At 40.7% G+C, this 19,548-nt stretch overlaps 1 protein-coding gene across 3 annotated transcripts in view; it reads left to right on the plus strand.

The window, feature by feature from the left end:
* The window catches only part of VAV3 (vav guanine nucleotide exchange factor 3), a 418,482-nt gene extending 404,885 nt beyond the window's left edge, over positions 1-13,597 (plus strand). For all 3 annotated transcript variants that reach the window (XM_003409531.4, XM_023547427.2, XM_010589521.3), the window contains 2 exons: positions 12,044-12,195; positions 12,884-13,597. In XM_003409531.4, coding sequence (XP_003409579.1) covers positions 12,044-12,195; positions 12,884-12,925 — 194 coding nt within the window. In that variant the 3' untranslated portion in view covers positions 12,926-13,597. The remainder of the gene's footprint in view (positions 1-12,043; positions 12,196-12,883) is intronic.
* The last annotated feature ends 5,951 nt before the right edge of the window (positions 13,598-19,548 follow it).

Genomic DNA, 19,548 nt, shown 5'->3' on the forward strand with positions numbered 1-19,548 from the left:
TCAGCATCTCTCTCCCACTTGCTGACCAGTCCGTTTCATGTCTGATGAGTTGTCTTCGGGGATGGTTCCTGTCCTGGGCCAACAGAAGGTCTGGGGAGCATGGCCACCAGGATTCCTCTAGTCTCAGTCAGACCATTAAGTATGGTCTTTTTATGAGAATTTGGGTTCTGCATCCCACTGATCTCCTGTTCCCTCAGGAGTTCTCTGTTGTGCTCCCTGTCAGGGCAGTCATCGATTGTGGCTGGGCACCAACTAGTTCTTCTGGTCTCAGGATGATGTAGGTCTCTGGTTCATGTGGCCCTTTCTGTCTCTTGGGCTCCTAGTTGTCGTGTGACCTTGGTGTTCTTCGTTTTCCTTTGCTCCAGGTGGGTTGAGACCAATTGATGCATCTTAGATGGCCGCTTGATAGCATTTAAGACCCCAGATGCCACATTTCAAAGTGGGATGCAGAATGTTTTCATAATAGAATTATTTTGCCAATTGACTTAGAAGTCCCCTCAAACCATATTCCCTAGACCCCTGCCCCTGCTCCGCTGACCTTTGAAGCATTCATTTTATCCAGGAAACTTCTTTGCTTTTGGTCCAGTCCAGTTGAGCTGACCTTCCATGTATTGAGTGCTGTCTTTCCGTTCACCCAAAGCAGTTCTTATCTACTGATTAATCAATAAAAAACCCTCTCCCTCCCTCCACCCTTCGTAACCACAAAAGTATGTGTTCTTCTCAGTTTTTACTATTTCTCAAGATCTTATAATAGTGGTCTTATACAATATTTGTCCTTTTGCCTCTGACTAATTTCGCTCAGCATAATGCCTTCCAGGTTCCTCCATGTTATGAAATGTTTCACAGATTCGTCACTGTTCTTTATCGATGCGTAGTATTCCATTGTGTGAATATACCACAATTTATTTACCCATTCATCCGTTGATGGACACCTTGGTTGCTTCCAGCTTTTTGCTATTGTAAACAGAGCTGCAATAAACATGGGTGTGCATGTATCTGTTTGTGTGAAGGCTCTTGTATCTCTAGGGTATATTCCTATGAGTGGGATTTCTGGGTTGTATGGTAGTTCTATTTCTAACTGTTTAAGATAACGCCAGATAGATTTCCAAAGTGGCTGTACCATTTTACATTCCCACCAGCAGTGTATAAGAGTTCCAATCTCTCCGCAGCCTCTCCAACATTTATTATTTTGTGTTTTTTGGATTAATGCCAGCCTTGTTGGTGTGAGATGGAACCTCATCGTAGTTTTAATTTGCATTTCTCTAATGGCTAATGATCGAGAGCATTTTCTCATGTATCTGTTGGCTGCCTGAATATCTTCTTTAGTGAAATGTGTGTTCATATCCTTTGCCCACTTCTTGATTGGGTTGTTTGTCTTTTTGTGGTTGAGTTTTGACAGAATCATGTAGATTTTAGAGATCAGGTGCTGGTCTGAGATGTTATAGCTGAAAATTCTTTCCCAGTCTGTAGGTGGTCTTTTTACTCTTTTGGTGAAGTCTTTAGATGAGCATAGATGTTTGATTTTTAGGAGCTCCCAGTTATCGGGTTTCTCTTCATCATTTTTGGTAATGTTTTGTATTCTGTTTATGCCTTGTATTAGGGCTCCTAGGGTTGTCCCTATTTTTTCTTCCATGATCTTTATCGTTTTAGTCTTCATGTTTAGGTGTAATTTTTTTTAAATCAAATAATCTAATATTACTTACATCTATATTTAAGTCCATACTTTCCTAGGGAAACATTTTATCTTATATTCTTGTCTCTATAGTTGCCAAGTATTCAAATGCTATTTTGCTAGCTCAAGAAAATTAAGTACCTGAAGGCAGTAAAAATTGACGTATAGGAAGAAGGGTAACAGTAAGTCATGCTACAATATGTAGAAAGGTAGAAAGCATCCCTAGCAATCCTAAAATGGTTGCCTGAGAGCTATCCACTGGGCAGCATGGGAAACTGATTGACCTTTTTCTCCTAAGAAGATTCCTTAGGGATACAGCATGGTTAATGCCATAAGACATACAGTATTTAACAGCAGTTCAGCATCTCAGAAACAATTAGTTATTGTAGAAATTTTACTGATAGACTATGGCTTTCAAGAAGCCTTGGAAATAAAACCAGAAATATATTTCACATTCTTTGTGTTGATCCAGCCTTTGTTGGAAGTCTTATTGAGCAGTTAAGTGAGCAAAAGATGAGCTAAATAAACAGAAGGAAGAGACATAGCAGCTTGCAAAATTAAATACCCTGCTGAGATACTTGTCTATTCAGCAACTGCCATTGCTTAGCACTGGGCCTGATCCTGTGTGAGAGGCAGAAGCAGTATAAGAGCTGCCCCTTGCCCTCCAACATCCAATCAACATGGGAACAGAAGCAATAATTAAACAGCAGAGCCAGGATGTACCATGATGTAAGTGCCCAACTGAAGGCTATGAAAAGATGGAGGAGGAGACAAGTGTTGCCTGGACTGGTCAGGGAAGGCTCATGAAAGGGCCTTGAGCTGGACCTTCAATACAGGGAGGCTGCAGTTAGCAGAGACAAGGTGAAAGAGCAACATTACAGAATGAGGGGACGTTTTGAGTTGGAAATGTAGCTGAAGGCCTCGGGGGTAGGAGGAAGCAGGTCTGGATAAAGATAATTTATGGGGGAAAATTTGGTTAGAAAGGTTTGATGGGACCAGATTATGAAATGGCCTGGAATTCAAGTAAAGAGAATGGATCTCATAATTGTAGGGTGATTAACCGGGAGGCAGTATTTAGAATGGAATGGAAAGGGAGAGAGATGAAAGCAAGAAGGCCAGTTAAAAGGCAGTTGTCTCAGTTTAGAAATGACATAAATACCTGGGTTGAGATGGTGGAGCTGAGAATTCAGTAAGGGATAACTTCATATTTCAGAGGAAGAAGGCACTCAGAGAATAAACAGGAACAGCCAATAGTATACTGAATTTGCAAAGGTGGTTGACAAAGAAAACAGTAGAGTCATTGAGAAAAACAAAAATGTGGGAGTGTGAGCTAGATTACAGGGAGGAAGATGGTGAGTTTGGTTTTAGATAAATTAAATCAGAAATAATCTCCGCACCTCACGGCAGTGCCCTGATGACATTGGAAGTCATAGACCAGAATTTAGGTAAGGAGTCAAGGTGTATTCAAAATCCATTCCACTCATTGCAGGGAAAAAAGTAAGTTTCGAATGAAGCCAGCAGAGGGGCCGAGACTTAACCAGGGTGAATAACCACCTTTACTTAGGATTATAATATTTTAGATAAGATTTTAAAAGATTCTAATTCTAGCTATTTGGATATTAATACACATGATTATAAGGCTTTTAAGATTAGATAAGGGACAGAGGTGGCATACTGATTCTACATATTTAAACAGACATTCAAGTATTTTGGTGAGACATTACCCATATTGCTTCAGGAATGTTGGCTACTTCAACATCCAAGACAGGTTATCAGATCTAATATATCTGCCTATTGCTGAGATTATTTAAATTGCATTTAACTATATTTTCATAGATTTCTCATTTCCTCCTTCTAAAGCAGACTTATCTTTTGTTAAGTTTCAAAATTTGGACTTAAATTACCTTCATTAGAAATTTTGGGGAAAATACAGTGTTACTACTTTATGGATAAAGTAATCCTTGAGAGAGAATCAAAGATGAACGCTTAGAAAGCAGTTCAAGGAGAAATTTCTAATAGCAGCAAGAAGTAGTGTATAGAATGGGGGCTTCCAATTTAAGTTCTCACAGACGTAAGATAGGAATCTTGGCATCAGATTTTTTGCCGGTAATAAGTGTGTGCAGTTAATTCATCATATTAGAGATGGCGTTCTCTCCTCCCCCTCCTAGTGGATATGTCCTGATCTCAAGAAAATGAAAATCTACCAGTTATGTTACAGGACAGTAGATGAATTGGGAATAGCATAAAAATGATTACAATGGCATGTGCCACCATATTTTAAAAACAAAAATTTACTGTAGAACATTGCAATGGGATGAAAAAAAATTGATTCTCAGCCAAGAATATGTTTCAGCATAAGTTAAAAGTAAACATATGAGGCTGTTCATGAGAAAAAATATGTCATAAATGGACATGAGTGTGTATATGAGGGTTTCAAAGTTCATGGTTTTCAGAATAGCTAACCTCCCCTAACCAGTCTATTGGGTGGTATCTGGGAATTCCCTTAATAAACTGCTGCTATTTTACTCTTAGGGATCCCTAGAGCCTCTCTCTGACAAGCTTGTTAACTTTGGAAGATGTCTATGGCTCTCAAATCAAGAAGGGATCTGAAAAGAGGCAGAATATTGGAAGACTGTTGGAACTTATTCTCAGATTGCTTAGCACTGTTTTACCTCATCCTTGGGTGTAGAAAACTTTTCGTATCAGTTAAGATTAGGTTTAGATGCAAGGGACAGAAACCCAAAAATCATTGAATTAAACAGAATTGGCATTTATTTTTTACCTAAAAACCTGAAAGTAATCTGTTCATGGTTGGGTGTTGGGCTAGGGGCATTCATAAAATCCTCAGTGGGCTGCTGTTGTTGTTGTTAGGTGGCCTGAAGTCAGTTCCAACTCATAGTGACCCTGTGTATAACAGAAGGAAACATTGCCTGGTCCTGTACCATCCTCATAATCATTGCTATGTTTGAGCCCACTGTTACAGCCACTTGTCAGCCCATCTCATCCAGGGTCTTCCACTTCTTCGCTGACCCTCTACGTTACCAAGCATGATGTCTTTCTTCAGGGACTGGTCACTCCTGATAACATGTCCAAAGTACATGAGACCAAGTTTCACCATCCTCGCTTCTAAGGAGCATTCTGGCTATATTTCTTCCAAGACGGACTTTTTCATTTTTCTAGCAGTCCATGGTATATTCAATATTCTTTGCCGGCACCATAATTCAAAGACATCAGTTCTTCTTTGGTCTTCCTTATTCATTGTCCAGCTTTCTCATGTATATGAGGCAATTGAAAATACTGTGCTTGGGTTCGGCACACCGTAGTCCTCAAGGTGACATCTTTGCTTTTTAACACTTGAAAGAGGTAATTTGCAGCACATTTGTCCAATGCAGTACATAGTTTGGTAGTTTGATTTCTTGACTGCTGCTTCCGTGGGTGTTGATTGTGGATCCAGGTAAAATGAAATCCTTGACAACATCAACATCATTGTCATTGTTATTAGGTGCCGGGGAGTCAGTTCCAACTCACAGGACGGACCCTATATACAACAGAAAGAAACACAGCCTGGTCCTGTGCCATCCTCACAATCATTGTTATGCTTGAGCCCATTGTTGCAGCCACTGTGTCAGTCCATCTCGTTGAGGGTCTTCCTCTTTTTTGCTGACCCTCTATAAGGTCGCTATGAGTCAGAATCGACTCGACGGCACTGGGTTTGGTTTTTGTTTTTTTTTGGTTCTACTTTACCAAGCATGAGGTCCTTTTCCAGGGACTAATCCCTCCTGATAACATGTCCAAAGTGTGTGAGACATAGTCTCGCCACCTTTGCTTCTAAAGGAGCATCCTGTTTGTACTTCTTCCAAGACGGATTTGTTCATTCTTTTGGCAGTCCGTGGTATATTCAATATTCTTCGCCAACTTCACAATTCAAAGGCGTCAGTTTTTCTTCAGTCTTCCTCATTCATCATTCAGCTTTCGCGTGCATATGAGGTAATTGAAAACACCATGGCTTGGATCAGCAGCACCTTAGTCTTTAAGGTGATATCTTTGCTTTTCAACACTTTAAAGAGGCCTTTTGCAGCAAAATTTCCCAATGCAATGTGTCTTTTGATTTCTCGACTGCGACTTCCATGTGTGTTGATTGTGGATCCAAGTAAAATAAAATGCTCGACAACTTCAATATTTTTGCTCTTTATCATAATGTTCCTTATTGGTCCAGTTGTGAGGATTTTTGTTTTCTTTATGTTGAGGTGTAATCCGTACTGAAGGCTGTGGTCTTTGATCTTCATCAGTAAGTGCTTCAAATCCTCTTCGCTTTCAGCAAGCAAGGTTGTGTCGTCTGCGTATCACAGGTTGTTAATGAATCTTCTCCCAATCTTGATGCCCCGTTCTTCTTCATATAGTCCTACTTCTCAGATTAGTTGCACAGCGTACAGATTGAATAAGTGTAGTGAAAGGATACCACCCTAACACCCATGTTTTCTGATTTTAAACCACGCAGTATCCCCTTACTCTGTTCGAACAACTGCCTCTTGGTCTATGTCCAAGTTCCTCATGATTACAATTTAGTGCTCTGGAACTCCCATGCTTTGCAGTATTATCCATTATTTATTATGATCCACACTGTCAAATACCTTTGCATAGTCAATGAAACACAGGTAAACATCTTTCTGGTATTCTCTGCATTCAGCCAAGATCCATTTGACATCAGCAGTGATATTCTTCATTCCACGTCCTCCTCTGAATCTGGCTTTAGTTTCTGGCAGTTCCCTGTCATTGTACTGATGCAACTATTTTTAAATTATCTTCATCAAAATTTTACTTGCATGTGATATTAATGATATTGTTCTATAATTTCCACATTCTGTTCGATCCGCTGTCTTTGGAATGAACACAAATATGGATCTCTTCCAGTCGGTTGGTCAGGTAGCTGCCTTCCAAATTTCTTGGCATAGATAAGCAAGTGCTTCCAGCCCTGTATCCATTTGTTGAAACATTTCAATTGGTAGTTCGTCAATTCCTGGAGCCTGATTTTTTGACAATGCCTTCAGTGCAGCTTGGACATCTTCCTAGTACCATCGGTTCTGGGTCATATGCTACCTCCTGAAATGGTGGAATATCGACCAATTCTTTTTGGTACAGTGACTTTGTGTATTCCTTTCATCTTTTAATATTTCCTGCATGATTCAATATCAAAATTGCAACTTGAGGCTTGAGTTTTTTCTTCTGTTCTTTCAGCTTGAGAGATACCTAGTGTGTTTTTCCCTTTTGTTTTTCTAACTCCAGGTCTTTGCACAGTTCATTATAATACTTTACTTTGTCTCCTGGAACCACCCTTTGAAATCTTCTATTTAGCTCTTTTATGCTATTCATTTCTTCCATTTGCTTTAGCTACTCTACGTTTAAGAACAAGTTTCAGTCTCTTCTGACATCCGTTTTGGTCCTTTCTTTCTTTCCTATCTTTTTAATGACATTTTGCTTTCTTCATGTGTAATGTCCCTGATGTCATCCCACAACTCGTCTGGTCTTCGGGTCATTAGTGTTCAGTGCATCAAATCTGTTCTTGAAATGTCTCTAAATTCAGATGGGATATACCCAAGGTCATACTTTGACTCTCATGGACTTGTTCTAATTTTCTTCAGCTTCAACTTTCATATGAGCAATTGATGGTCTGTTAGGAAGTTGCCCATTAGCCTTGTTCTGACTGATGATATTGAGCTTTTCTATCACTTCTTTCCAAAGATATAGTCGATTTGATTCCTGTGTATTCCATCTGGTGAGGTCCATGTGTATGGTTGCCTTTTATATTGCTGAAAAAATATATTTGCAATGAGTAAGTCAGTGACCTAGGTTCCTTCAAGCTCACATTCCATGATCCTTAAGATGAGGCCTTCCTTCTCGTGGCTGAAATGGTAGCTTTCACACTCCAGGCAGCAGTATAGAATAAAGATTCAAAAGGAAATGCAAACAGCATGTACCAGCTGTCTTTCAAGGGAAGGTTCCAGAAGCTGCCTGATGATACTTTTTTGCTTATATCCCATTGGCCAGAATTTAGTCATATTAGCTTCACTGACCTCCAAGGGAGGCTGGGAAATGTAATGTTCCTTCTGGACAAATATAGCCAACTAATAATCTATAACACAGAAGAAGGGGGGAATAAGTATAGGAAGAAAACTTATAACCATGCCTTTCTGTTCACTTGTAAAGGCTCCATGGTATCGGTGGGTGGAGATGTATAACCGTCTCCTGTGGTACCTGAGGCAGAGTGGTGGCTGCAGAGCAGTACAGCAGTTAAGAGCGTGGACTCTGGAGTCACACTGGCTGGATTTGAATCTAAGTTTTTCTCATATGTAAAAAGAAAATATTAGTGCCTTCTTAGAGTTGTGATGATTAAATAAAATACTAAATGTAAAGCATTGAGCATGGTATTGAACACTTCAAACCATTTGATAAATGTTAGCTCTTATTAAAAGTAAAATGTTTTTGAACACCAAATGCATATAAATTTGCTGTACCTTCGTATAATTTGGAGACTATATTTACATTTTCCAGATATATAAGATTCAGAGTGGTTTACATTTTATTTCTAATTGTACTTTTCTCCTACTTGAAAAAAATTGCCATGTGCATGCTTGGTTGAAAGTAAAGTGGTTCCTGACAAAATTCGTGAGTGATTTTCATTAATTTTGGGTGAGCTCTGTGTGTTTCCCTGACCCCATCCTGCAGGCTCTTACTTGTTTGCACCAGTTTTAGTATGATACATACTTCACATTAAGTATTTACAGGAAAAATACATTAAGTATTTCCACTCATGTAACAAAGCAGGAATTGTGTACCACATCAAGAGAAGGCCAAGATAACCTACGTAGTGGGAGGAAATATTTGGAAACCATGTATCAGATAAGGGTTTAATGTCCAAAATTTATAAAGGACTCTTAAAAGTCAACAACAAAAAAACTAACAACCCAGTTAAAAATTGGGCAAAAGACATGAATAGACATTTCTCCAAAGGAGATACACAAATGGCCAACGAGTACCCAAAAAGTTGCTCAGCATCATTAGTCATCAAGGAAAGAACACATCAAAACTAAAGCAAGATACCACTTCACACCCACTAGAAAGGCTATTATCAACAAAATTGGAAAGTAAGTGTTGGGGAGAGCTTGGAGAAATCCCAACACTTATGTATTGATAGTGGGGATGTAAAGTGGTGGAACCATTGTGGAAAACAGTTTGGCAGTTTCTAAAAAAGTTAAACATAGAAATACTATACGCCCAGCAGTTCCACTCCTAGGTATATACCCAAAAGAATCAAAAGTAGTGACTCAAAAAGACACAGGTACACTAATGTTCATTGCAGCGTTATTCGCAATAGCTGAAAGGTAGAAACAAACCAAGCGCCCGTCAGCAGAAGAATGGATAAACAAATTGTGGTATATACATACGGTGGAGTATTATCCAGCTATAAAGAAAATGAAGTTCCGATACATGCCACTACATGGATGAACCTTGAAAACATTATGCTAAGTGAAATAAACCAGACACAAAAGGACAAATATTGTATGATCCCACTTACATGAAATATCTGGAGTAGGTAAATCCATGGAGATGAAAGAAGGTTGATGGTTGCCACAGAATGGTGGAAGAGGAAGGTGGGGGGAGGGGGGGAGCAGCATGATGTCCACTGAAACTTGGTGAATTGTATTTTATGTGAATTATTCCTCAAAGATCTTTAAAAATAGAAGGAAAAAAATTTAAAAAAGAAGACCATCTTTTGATGGGTGGGGTTTAAAGATGGCAATGTGGAGTAAGTATGCTAGATTTTTCCCTAAAGAGATAGACATCTCTGAGTTGTAGAATTAATGTCAACCAAAATGTAAAAATACGTATTTGTTCTTCATTTAGAAATGGTGATAGGAGAAAACTGGATGAAAGTGAAGCTTGAGATTCTAACTTTGGTGTGACAATTTCCTTATGATTACAGACGAAATAGCTGTATTAAGATATTTATTGCCAATACCTAAATGCTCTTTTGCTTCTCTCTTTTTCTTTCTTTGTCTAAGCCCCTTCTTTGTTCTGTGGGTTTTCTTTTGTAACTCCTCCAGACTACAGCTTTGTTCCCCCTTCTTCCACTCCTTTCTGGTCAGGTACTGCTTTTATATGTCTTTTCAACTTGCTTCTGTTTGCAAATAAAATATTTACACTTCTGTGTATGGCTTCTCATATAGATACATCTCCCCACAAACAGTCCCTAGAGGTTCATTACCACCATGCACTTCCTCCTTCTCTGTCATAAAGTCATTGTTTGTCAAGGCATTTCACTCCTGGTTTTGTGTGTGCTCATGTTAATGTATTTTAGCTGTTGGGAGAGGCTGAAGAATTAGAAGTATAAAGGAAAGGGGGTTGAAGCATGCTCCAAAATCATTAGTTTTCTTGAGAATCAGAAATGTTAGTTGAGAAAAGCTAGTGCTTATACATTTCCGTTTAGTAAATAGATGGAACCAAAATCCTAACTTTGTCTGCAGAACAGAAAAGTAAAATTCAGCACATATTGCTTGGAAAGACTGATGGGTGCCTGTCAGTTCTATAGCTCTTCAGTTGGTGCACGGGCATTTTAGTCTTAATTTCTGTCATTATCCACAGAGTTTAATGGCTGCTAATATGACATTTTTAATATGACATTTAGGGAAGTACATTGTGGCTAGGTAAAGTATGTTTTCTTATAGAGTTTTAAAAATTAGTGTGTAGGTCCCAAAGGAATCATAGAATTTAGAGCTAGAAGGACTTTAGAAGTCATCTAGGTTAAATCTTTTATAGTTGAGAAAAATGTGGCCTAGAGGAGTTAGGAGACCTGTACAGAGTCACACAGTTAAGTTGATGGTTGGGGTTTTCCATCACAAGGGTGTTTTTATGTGCACCAACTCTCAGAGTAGTGCCCCAGTAATGGGACAGTTTTCAGTAAGAAAAACATTAAAGTTGTTTGTGTCCTGTACAGTAAAATAAAATGACCAATTTTTACTCCCTTTATAGTTCTACAGTCTATGGCTTTGCCATTCATTTATCTTATGATCAACACCTGCGGACTAAAAAAAGTCCTGTCATTGCAAAGCCATGAAAAATAGCTGGGGATCCCTGTCACCACATGGGTGGGCTCCTCCAGGGCAACACGGGTCACAGCTCCTACTGCCGGGGCACCGGGGTCTGTTGGAAGTGCACATGTGTGTGGCGTTTCCCCTTTATCTCTGTTTCTTACACTTCACTTCCTCTACCAGTCTCAGGTGAGTGATTCTCAGAATCACTGAACATATAATTGAAAACATTTTATAGCTCCAAAGAGCAACAGGTAAAACCCACTGCCGTCGAGTCGATTTCAACTCATAGTGACCCTATAGGACAGAGTAGAAATGCCCCATGGAGTTTCCAAGGAGTGCCTGGCGGATTCAAACTGCTGACCTCTTGGTAAGCAGCCGTAGCACTTAACCACTATGCCACCAAGGTTTCCGAGCAACAGGTAGAGAAGTTAACATAAATGGTGTTAGGAAATACTAGAGACAAACAAACACGTACAGCTTGATCAGGACAGGCCAGGGCAGGGAGTGAGTTAGCACCTCTCCTGCCATCCCCCTCCCCAAATAGTTGTGAATATAGGAGATGAACACCCTGATATCTTGTTTTTTATTAGATAAGTCGGTCAGGAGGGTTTTCTGTAAGGCAGCATCCGTTTGAGAGAAAGAAGATCTATGGATGGTATTTGTGTGTTCTTTCTGGCAAACCTGATTCAGGCGTCTTCACATAAATGAAATTATATATAAATCAATAACTGAGTTTATCTCCAAATGGTTACAACCAAAAAGCCTAGGGAGGGGAAAGTACCATTTAACTAGAAATGATGACATGGACTTGACAGGAGACTTTCTGAACAAAAAATAAAATAAAATTTGTTTTGGATATTAGTTGAAGAGGTTACTTTGAGATTTACCTTAGACAAAAATGTAAAGATTTGACTTTAGAGGTTCTCGTTAGATTACTGTGCCATCAATAGGAACATTTTGCTAAACTTGTTTCAAAATCTGTCTCCTTAGATAGTAACTTAGATATTAACCTGCTTCTTACAAAAACCAATCTCTACTTTGAAGTTCTTATGAAGAATGTGAAAGCAGAACACTGGCTCTTTAAACTTTGTGAAATGAGCTTGACTACACCTGATTGAATTGAAACAGCAACTCTGCTGCTTTCAATCTCCCCTGCCATGATCACCAGTCTGTAATGGAATCACGGCTCTGCATTCTGATAGCATCAATGACATTCATCTGATTAGGTTCTTTGGTTGCTAACTATCTGCAAATCAACTCTGACTCCACCATTTCTTTACAGTGTTGAGCCCCAAAGTGCTAGGCATTGCCATTGCCCGGTATGACTTCTGTGCGAGGGACATGCGGGAATTGTCCTTGCTGAAAGGCGATGTGGTGAAGATTTACACAAAGATGAGTGCAAATGGCTGGTGGCGAGGAGAAGTCAATGGCAGGGTGAGTTGTCCATCTCAATGAAGTTGTGTGCCTGGATGAAGGGGGTGGGTGGTCACTGGCACTCACTGTGGTGCTGGTGAGAAGTCCCTGTAATGCTTTTGCAGCTTCACTCTACTGCCTACTGCCCCTGGCTTCCAGAGACTCGTGCTGTACCTTGCTGATAATTAAACACTCATTAAATATGTGTTGAATGGACTCCATAGCATACGTAAAGTTCCCCATGGGCAAGTTGATGGCTTCCTGTTGGGAAAGGGTGAAGTGTTACCGGAAGCATTTCAGTATTTGTAGTCCCTAAGCCTTGGAGCCTAAACTTTATGTCTAGGTCAAAATACCTATAAGAGCTGGTGATCTGAATTGGAAAGAATGGGGCATAATACCTCTGCCTTTACATCCTGTTCTGTAGCAGAAATAGGAATTATTATGTAGTCAATCCCGGCTTACACTTAATTTACATATTTACTTGTATGCTAGCCAATTAAAATGCTGTTTAAGCTTGTTTTATTCTTTCATTTCTATCACTTACTCCATCAGACTTCTAAGAATGGTTACACCAATCTTCTTCACCAACAATGGGCATAAAACTGCTGCTTCATTGGAGTGTTCCGGAAACAAAATGCTGTGTTTGTAGAACCCTTTGAAGTGCCAGATGCAAAGTCACGTTGCTGTGTTGGTTGCTTTTCTTTTGTAGGTGGGCTGGTTTCCATCCACGTATGTGGAAGAGGATGAATAAATTCCAATCCAGCTTTGCAGTCTGCACCAGAAATTTCAGAGAAGGGATAAACGGAAGTCTGCACAGCACTATGAATTAACTGAAGTGTTTAAAAAAGCTGCATTTCTGACTGTTCGACATTCTCCCCCTTCCCCCCTCCTAAGTCTTAATGCTGGGATTTCTAAAGATGCTGGTACTGACAGATTAATGGCTTGCCTAGAGCCATGCAAGAAACAGCCTGCCAGTCTGTCATTGTCAGGGACCAGGGCAAAGCCAAAAGCTCTTCTTCCCAAAGAGCCCTGATGTAAACACCTTGGTTCATGTTTCTCTTCCTGCATCCAGTCAGACACCAGGAATGTCAGCCATTGGTAAATGTTTAATGCATATTTACTTCCTTCCCACGTCCCATTCACCAGGATTTTCAGTAGTATAAAGAACCAGACGCTTAATTATGCTTTTCCCAGCAAGAAGAAAATGAGAGCTTTGCCATTTGGGCAGCTTACCGGAAAGGCCCAGCGTTACTTCTCTTAAACCATCCGGCAAGGTGACTCATTGCCTGGCAAGCACTTTCACCCCCAAAGAGTAAAATAAAAGAGGCAAGTATTCAGGTTTGCTTCGTAAGTAATGTATGCCACGGGGGGGTTGATTATTCATTTGATTTCCTGGTTATGTTTGCAAACTTTTTTTTTTTTTTTAAAGAAAAATATACATGTAATAATCTTCATATTAAATCTTCAAAACCTGCATGATTTCATAAGGTGATTCGGAAATGTTATACTTCACTTTCTGAAATAATCCTGGCCTGGTGTATTGTGGTCAGCTGTCAGTACCCTGAGTAAGGTGGTGTTGTTTAGAGAAACGGATCAAGGCCTATCATTTCTAGCAAGTCATTCTATAACAGCAATTATCTGCTAACAAGTGCCCATCCCTCCCCCCAAGAAGCCCTAGGCCAGATTTGCTGATTTCCACGTTTCCCTGGAGTATCTAAGGTCATGTAAACAACTTTGTTGGAGATTATCTAAAGAAAGCACAGTTGTGTCATTTGTGCATTTCCGGGACAGAGAGAGGGTCACCAGGCTTTTCAGGTCTGTTTATTGTGGACTTCCAGCTTCTCTCCAAGTGTCTTCCCATCTGCAGGCCCTCACTGGGGATGTATTAATATGGTGGGAAGATGCGTTTCACAGTGTGTTTATTTTACCAAGCCTTCATTGTTTTATGTGAGGAGTCTGAGTAGGTTCTTTCTGGGATGCCCAGAGTCCCCAGTCAGGGCAGTCAAGTTCAGACATTAACTTGGCCCTTTGCTGATTAAATATTTTCTGCAAAGCAAAAGTCGTGTTCTGACAAGATTCAGAGAGTGTTCCTTGTTTAATAATAATAATTGGAAGCATTAGTGTAATAGAGCCAGGCTAGGAACATTCACTTCCCACATTTTAGATCAGCTCAGATGAGGTAGATGTGGCCTGCCTGCTCCCCAACCCACTTTGATATCAGAACTTGATCTTCTGTGGACGCGTCCCATGACAGAGACCCTCATGGGCTAGGACTTCTCATCTAGGATAAGTTCAGGACATTTACCTCAGAATTATGTAAACTGTGATTGTGTTTTAGAAAAATGATTATTTGCTAAAACCAGTTAAGTTTTTGTATATGTGTAAATGATCACTAGAATGTGTTTTTATAAAATATTCTGTGCAGTGAAGTTCTAATCTGGAGGAGTGCTGCTAGGCTGCATTCTTTCCTGTGAAGTCTTATCTGCGACCCTGTCTCCGGAATGTTCTGTTTGTTACTGTAAGCCAAATGTTGTTGGAGAGAACAACTTCGCACAAATTGAAACACTCCTGTGTACAATATTGTAGCTTGTATTGTGTATTTTAGCAAATAGACTCCCACCCTGAAAAATGGTGTTTGGTCTTCCTGTTGCATTTCATGGATCTGGGGGTGTCCTAGCAGAGGAGAGTAGAGCCCCTTTTCATGACATTACCGATTACATCTCTTTGTCTGTGTTTAATACTTTGGAAACTTTAAATGCTGCAAATTTATGTAGATTTCTAATACCAAAGACAGAAGTAAATGTTTTTTCATATACTTTGTCTTGCCTGTATGCAGCCATTGTGTAATATGGTGAATTATCGTGGTATTTCCCTTTGTAATATTTTGTAAATATGTCAATAAAATAGTGACTACTTGCATTAAATTGATTTCTAGAGAGTTGGAGAGTCTTTCTATTGAATGGTTGCATAACTTGCATATACTGAACTCATAATAAACATGGGAGCAGGAGCCCTGATTTTGATCAGGTTTAGCTTAGAACTACTGCAAATAACATGTATTGACATGCTTACTGTGTGCCAGGGTAGCAGAAACGGTTAAGCATTTGACTAGTAACCTAAAGGTGGTTGGTTCAAACCCACTTGGAGGCATGTCAGAAAAAAGGCTTGGTAATCTGCTTCCAAAAGGTCACAGCCTTAAAAACCCTGTGGAGTGCAGTTCTACTCTGCAACACATGGGGCCACCATGAGTTGGAATCAGTTCAATGGCAACTGGTTTTTTGGTTTGGTACCATGTGCCACCCACTGTTCCAAATGCTTTATGTACATAAACTTCCAGGAGGTAGAGCTCCATGTTACTTCCATTTTTCAGACAAAACAGAGGCCCAGAGACGTTGCAACTGCACAAGGTCACACAGCTGGTGTCAGAGCTAGGGTTCAGACCCAGGCAGTCTGGCTCCAGAGCCCACACCCATAACCACTCCCCTATCCCTCCACATTGTATGCACCACAGCAACTGAGGTGAGAGAAATTAGCTATGTTTCCAAGATTGCATAGCCAAGAAGAAACCATTTGGTACTAAATAGTGGTTTAAACAATTGAAGATGAACACAGAAACCAGAAACATTACCCTAACTCTGCCCCCTAAAAGAAAAACCCTGTACAGGTATTGCCTAGAGTGATTGCTGTCAGAGGTTGAACTTTTTTTTTCTATTTTCATTCAACTCTTGCCTTATAATATAACTCACTGCTAAACCAGGGAGACCCAGAGGCAAGTCCTCCTTGTGCAGAGCCGGCCCACAGGTTGTCCACGGTGGTCGAGGGTCTCGGGGAGGTGATGGAAGCACATTTCCTTCGAAGGACCTGGAGGGGCGGGTTCCCCAGTGGTGGACTCTGCTAGATACCACCATCACATCCGTGCTCAGAAATATCAAATCCCCCCACTTTCATTACAATCTGGTGTATCCTATAGCCCTCACTTCCCTTATTTCAGAAGCTGATTCCGTTGATATGTTTATCATTTCTCTTCTACATATGAAAATTTATGTGACTTTTAGACCTTGTATCAGATCATCACCATCCTTAAAGCCACCGCTGATCATGTTTTGTAACAGTTCAGAGACATGGCCATATGTCCTTTAAGACATTTCAATTATTTTGTCTTCCATCAAATAATTGAAGTAAAATGTGTCAGTAGCCAGTCTTCAGGAGCCATGCTTTGTTTTATTTAATTTGACAGCTGTGTAGGAGAGGAGCCCTGGTGGCACAACGGTTAAGCACTTGACTGCTATCCAAAAGGTTGGTGGTTGGAACCCACTGAGCAGCTCCGTGGGAAAAAGATGTGGCAATCAGCTCCCGTAAAGATAACAGCCTAGGAATCCCTATGGGACAGTTCTACTCCGTCACATGGGGTTGTTAGGAGTCAGAATCAACGGCACAGCGATGATAGAAAAGCCATAAAAGCTTGCCTGCCTGGGTTTATATCCCAGCCCAGCCATGCAGGATCTTAGCCTATATATATAATAACAGCACCTACCTCATAGGATGGTTCTGAGATCAAAGTGAAATCATGCATATAAAGTGGAACCATGCCCGGTTTATACCGAGCCATTTTTGTCATCGTTAATCAGGTGGGTTTGTTAACACATTTGGGTAGTTGCCATCTTCAACCTTGAATGCCTTTACATAATTCAGGTTTATTTACTGGATTATAACCAGTGGCTGTCAAGTGGATTCCAACTCATAGTGACCCTACAGGACAGAGTAGAACTGCCCCATAGGGTTTCCTAGGCTGTAATCTTTATAAGAGCACATCACCAGTTCTTTTTTCTCATGGAGCCACTGGCGGGTTCAAACTGCTGACTTTTCAGTTAACAGCCACCTGCTTAACCATTGTACCACCAGGGTGCCTTATTTATTGGATCAAGGGATAAAATTCTGTATATTCTAAATGAGACAGCCTCTCTAGGAAGTAAATAGTTTGTTGTCACAGGAAGGGTGGGGGTTTTAGCATTAGGCCTGGGTCCAAATCCCAGCTCTGCCATTAACTTTCCTGAACATAAATTTCCTTTTCTGGAATAAAAGGATATTCCCTAATGGTGCAATAGTTAACCATGGCGCTAACCAAAATGTCAGCAGTTTAAATCCACCAGGAGCTCCTTGGAAACCCTGTGGGGCAGTTCTACTCTGTCCTATAGGATCACTGTGAGTCAGAACCGACAGCAATGGGTTGGTTTTTTTTAATAGGTGTCTGAGAAAGCTGTTGTGAAGACTAAACAATTTACCATATGAAAAAGATCCCCAAGGCAGAGCCTGGCACATAGTGGGTACTCAAGAAATGTCGGTCTCCTTCCCTTTATGAACAGTAAAATACCAAAGCACCAAATTACATACTTGCAGCCTTTATTTTGAATACTACTGATAGCCCAGGCTTTGTTTGTTACACAGTTTAATTTTCAGCATTAAAATTATAGACGGAGTAAAAGAAGGAAGATTAATATGCAAGCCCACAAACAATCTCAGAAGTCGAATTAAACAGCTTTGCATTATTTTGACTAGGAAAAGAATTTTCACCCAGCTCATAATCATTTAGACTTAGTTCATTAGTCACTTCGTTTTTCACTGATACTGGTTTTCTGGGATTAGTTGGACTCTGATTAGAAATGTTATGCACCCACGTTCTGCAGATTTTAAAAGGCACCTTATTGTAAGTAATAGACAACACAGAAAAAGAAGGTTTAAAAAGGAATTTTCTCTTTAGTTAGGTGCCATCAGTGAGGCCATACTGGGGGAAACAATGACAGAAAACACACAAAAAAAAACTCCATTTGAAGCATTCTAGACTCTGCCTTGCCCCAGAATAGCAGACCAAAGCCTAAACCCACTGCCATCGAGTCAATTCTGACTCATAGTGACCCTGTAGGACAGAGTAGAACTGCCCCTTAAGTTTTCTGAGGCTATAAATCTTTACGGAAGCAGACTGCCACATCCTTCTCTCCTGAATCGGCTGGTGAGTTCGAACTACAGACCCTTTGGTTAGCAGCCAGGCGCTTTCACCACTGTGCCAACAGGGCTCATTGGAATAGGAGAAAGATCCAGAATTTCTAGGCACAGTGTATCAATACAATGTGACTCCAAACTGTGACAGGGCACGTAGCTGGGTGGTGAGTGGCCTCACTGCAGAATCTGAGTGTGCCCAAGTGTCTCTTCATGCCCTGTCCTCAAATGGACATAGAGATTTGTGTTGAGGGTCCTGGGTCGGGGGGAAGGCAAACTCCAGAATGGTCCATGTGTCCAATCTATTGTCTGCTGATAGAGCCTCGGCCTCTCTCACCAGCCCAGTGACCTGGGGCAAGCCACACTTTACCCCTCCATGTCTTCATCCTGAAAATGGTACTGGTTGACCTCGCTTGGTTTATGGGTGACCTCGCTTGTGGGCACTGACTCTACATTCTCTGGCTAAACAGCTGGCTGTGCTTTGACCTTTAAAAGTTGGGAGCTCTGTGTGAATGTCTATGACTGAACCTCAAAAGCTGCAGTTACTCAGGGTAGCACTGGTAGAGTTGACCATCTCTTGGCTGATGTCCTGAGACAGCCTCTAGCTCTGAATTAATTGCCTGGGAATTTGTGCCTCTGGATGTCTCCCAGCACCTCCTAGCCACTAAAGCAGTGCTTTTCAGTTGTTACTACACCCTGTCAACGGATGGTGGAAATTCAGATAATCTATGTACATCTAGTATGTATTTTCCATCCACCAGTGGCAATAAAAAAGTAAAAATAAAAAGCCTTTCACTTGCAATCTACTTACAGCTCTTAAAGTCCTTTCTCATATCTCTTCTCAGGGGGTTTAAAGCAGCACAGTCCAGAGAGTCAGGTGGTGGTGTTACCCACCCTCAAGTCGGCCTCCAACTCATGGCCACCCCATACAGGACAGAATGAAATGCTGCCCAGTCCTGTGCCATCTCCATGATAGGTTGAAGATCAGACCGTTGTGACCAATAAGGTTTTCACTGGCTGAATTTTGGAAGTAGATCACCCAGCCTATCTTCCTAGTCCACTTAGCCTGGAAGCTCCACTAAAAGCTCTTCAGGACCCTAGCAACACACGAGCCTCCACTGACAGACAGCTAGTGGCTGCACTTGAGGTGCATTGCCCGAAAATTGAACCTGGGTCTCCCACATGGAAGGTCAGAATTCTACCACTGACTGCCCTCTTGAGAGGCAGGTTCCAAAAGCCAAATCCATTGCCATTGAGGAAGGGCCATCTTATTCTCTTGTCCATTTTAGAGATGAGAAAACTGAGGCTCTGTAAGATCTGATTTGCCCAAGGTCACACAGGTTAGAAATACTGGCAAGGTAAGGACTCAAACCCACATCA

Source organism: Loxodonta africana, chromosome 3 (assembly GCF_030014295.1).
Source record: "Loxodonta africana isolate mLoxAfr1 chromosome 3, mLoxAfr1.hap2, whole genome shotgun sequence".
NCBI lineage: Eukaryota > Metazoa > Chordata > Mammalia > Proboscidea > Elephantidae > Loxodonta > Loxodonta africana.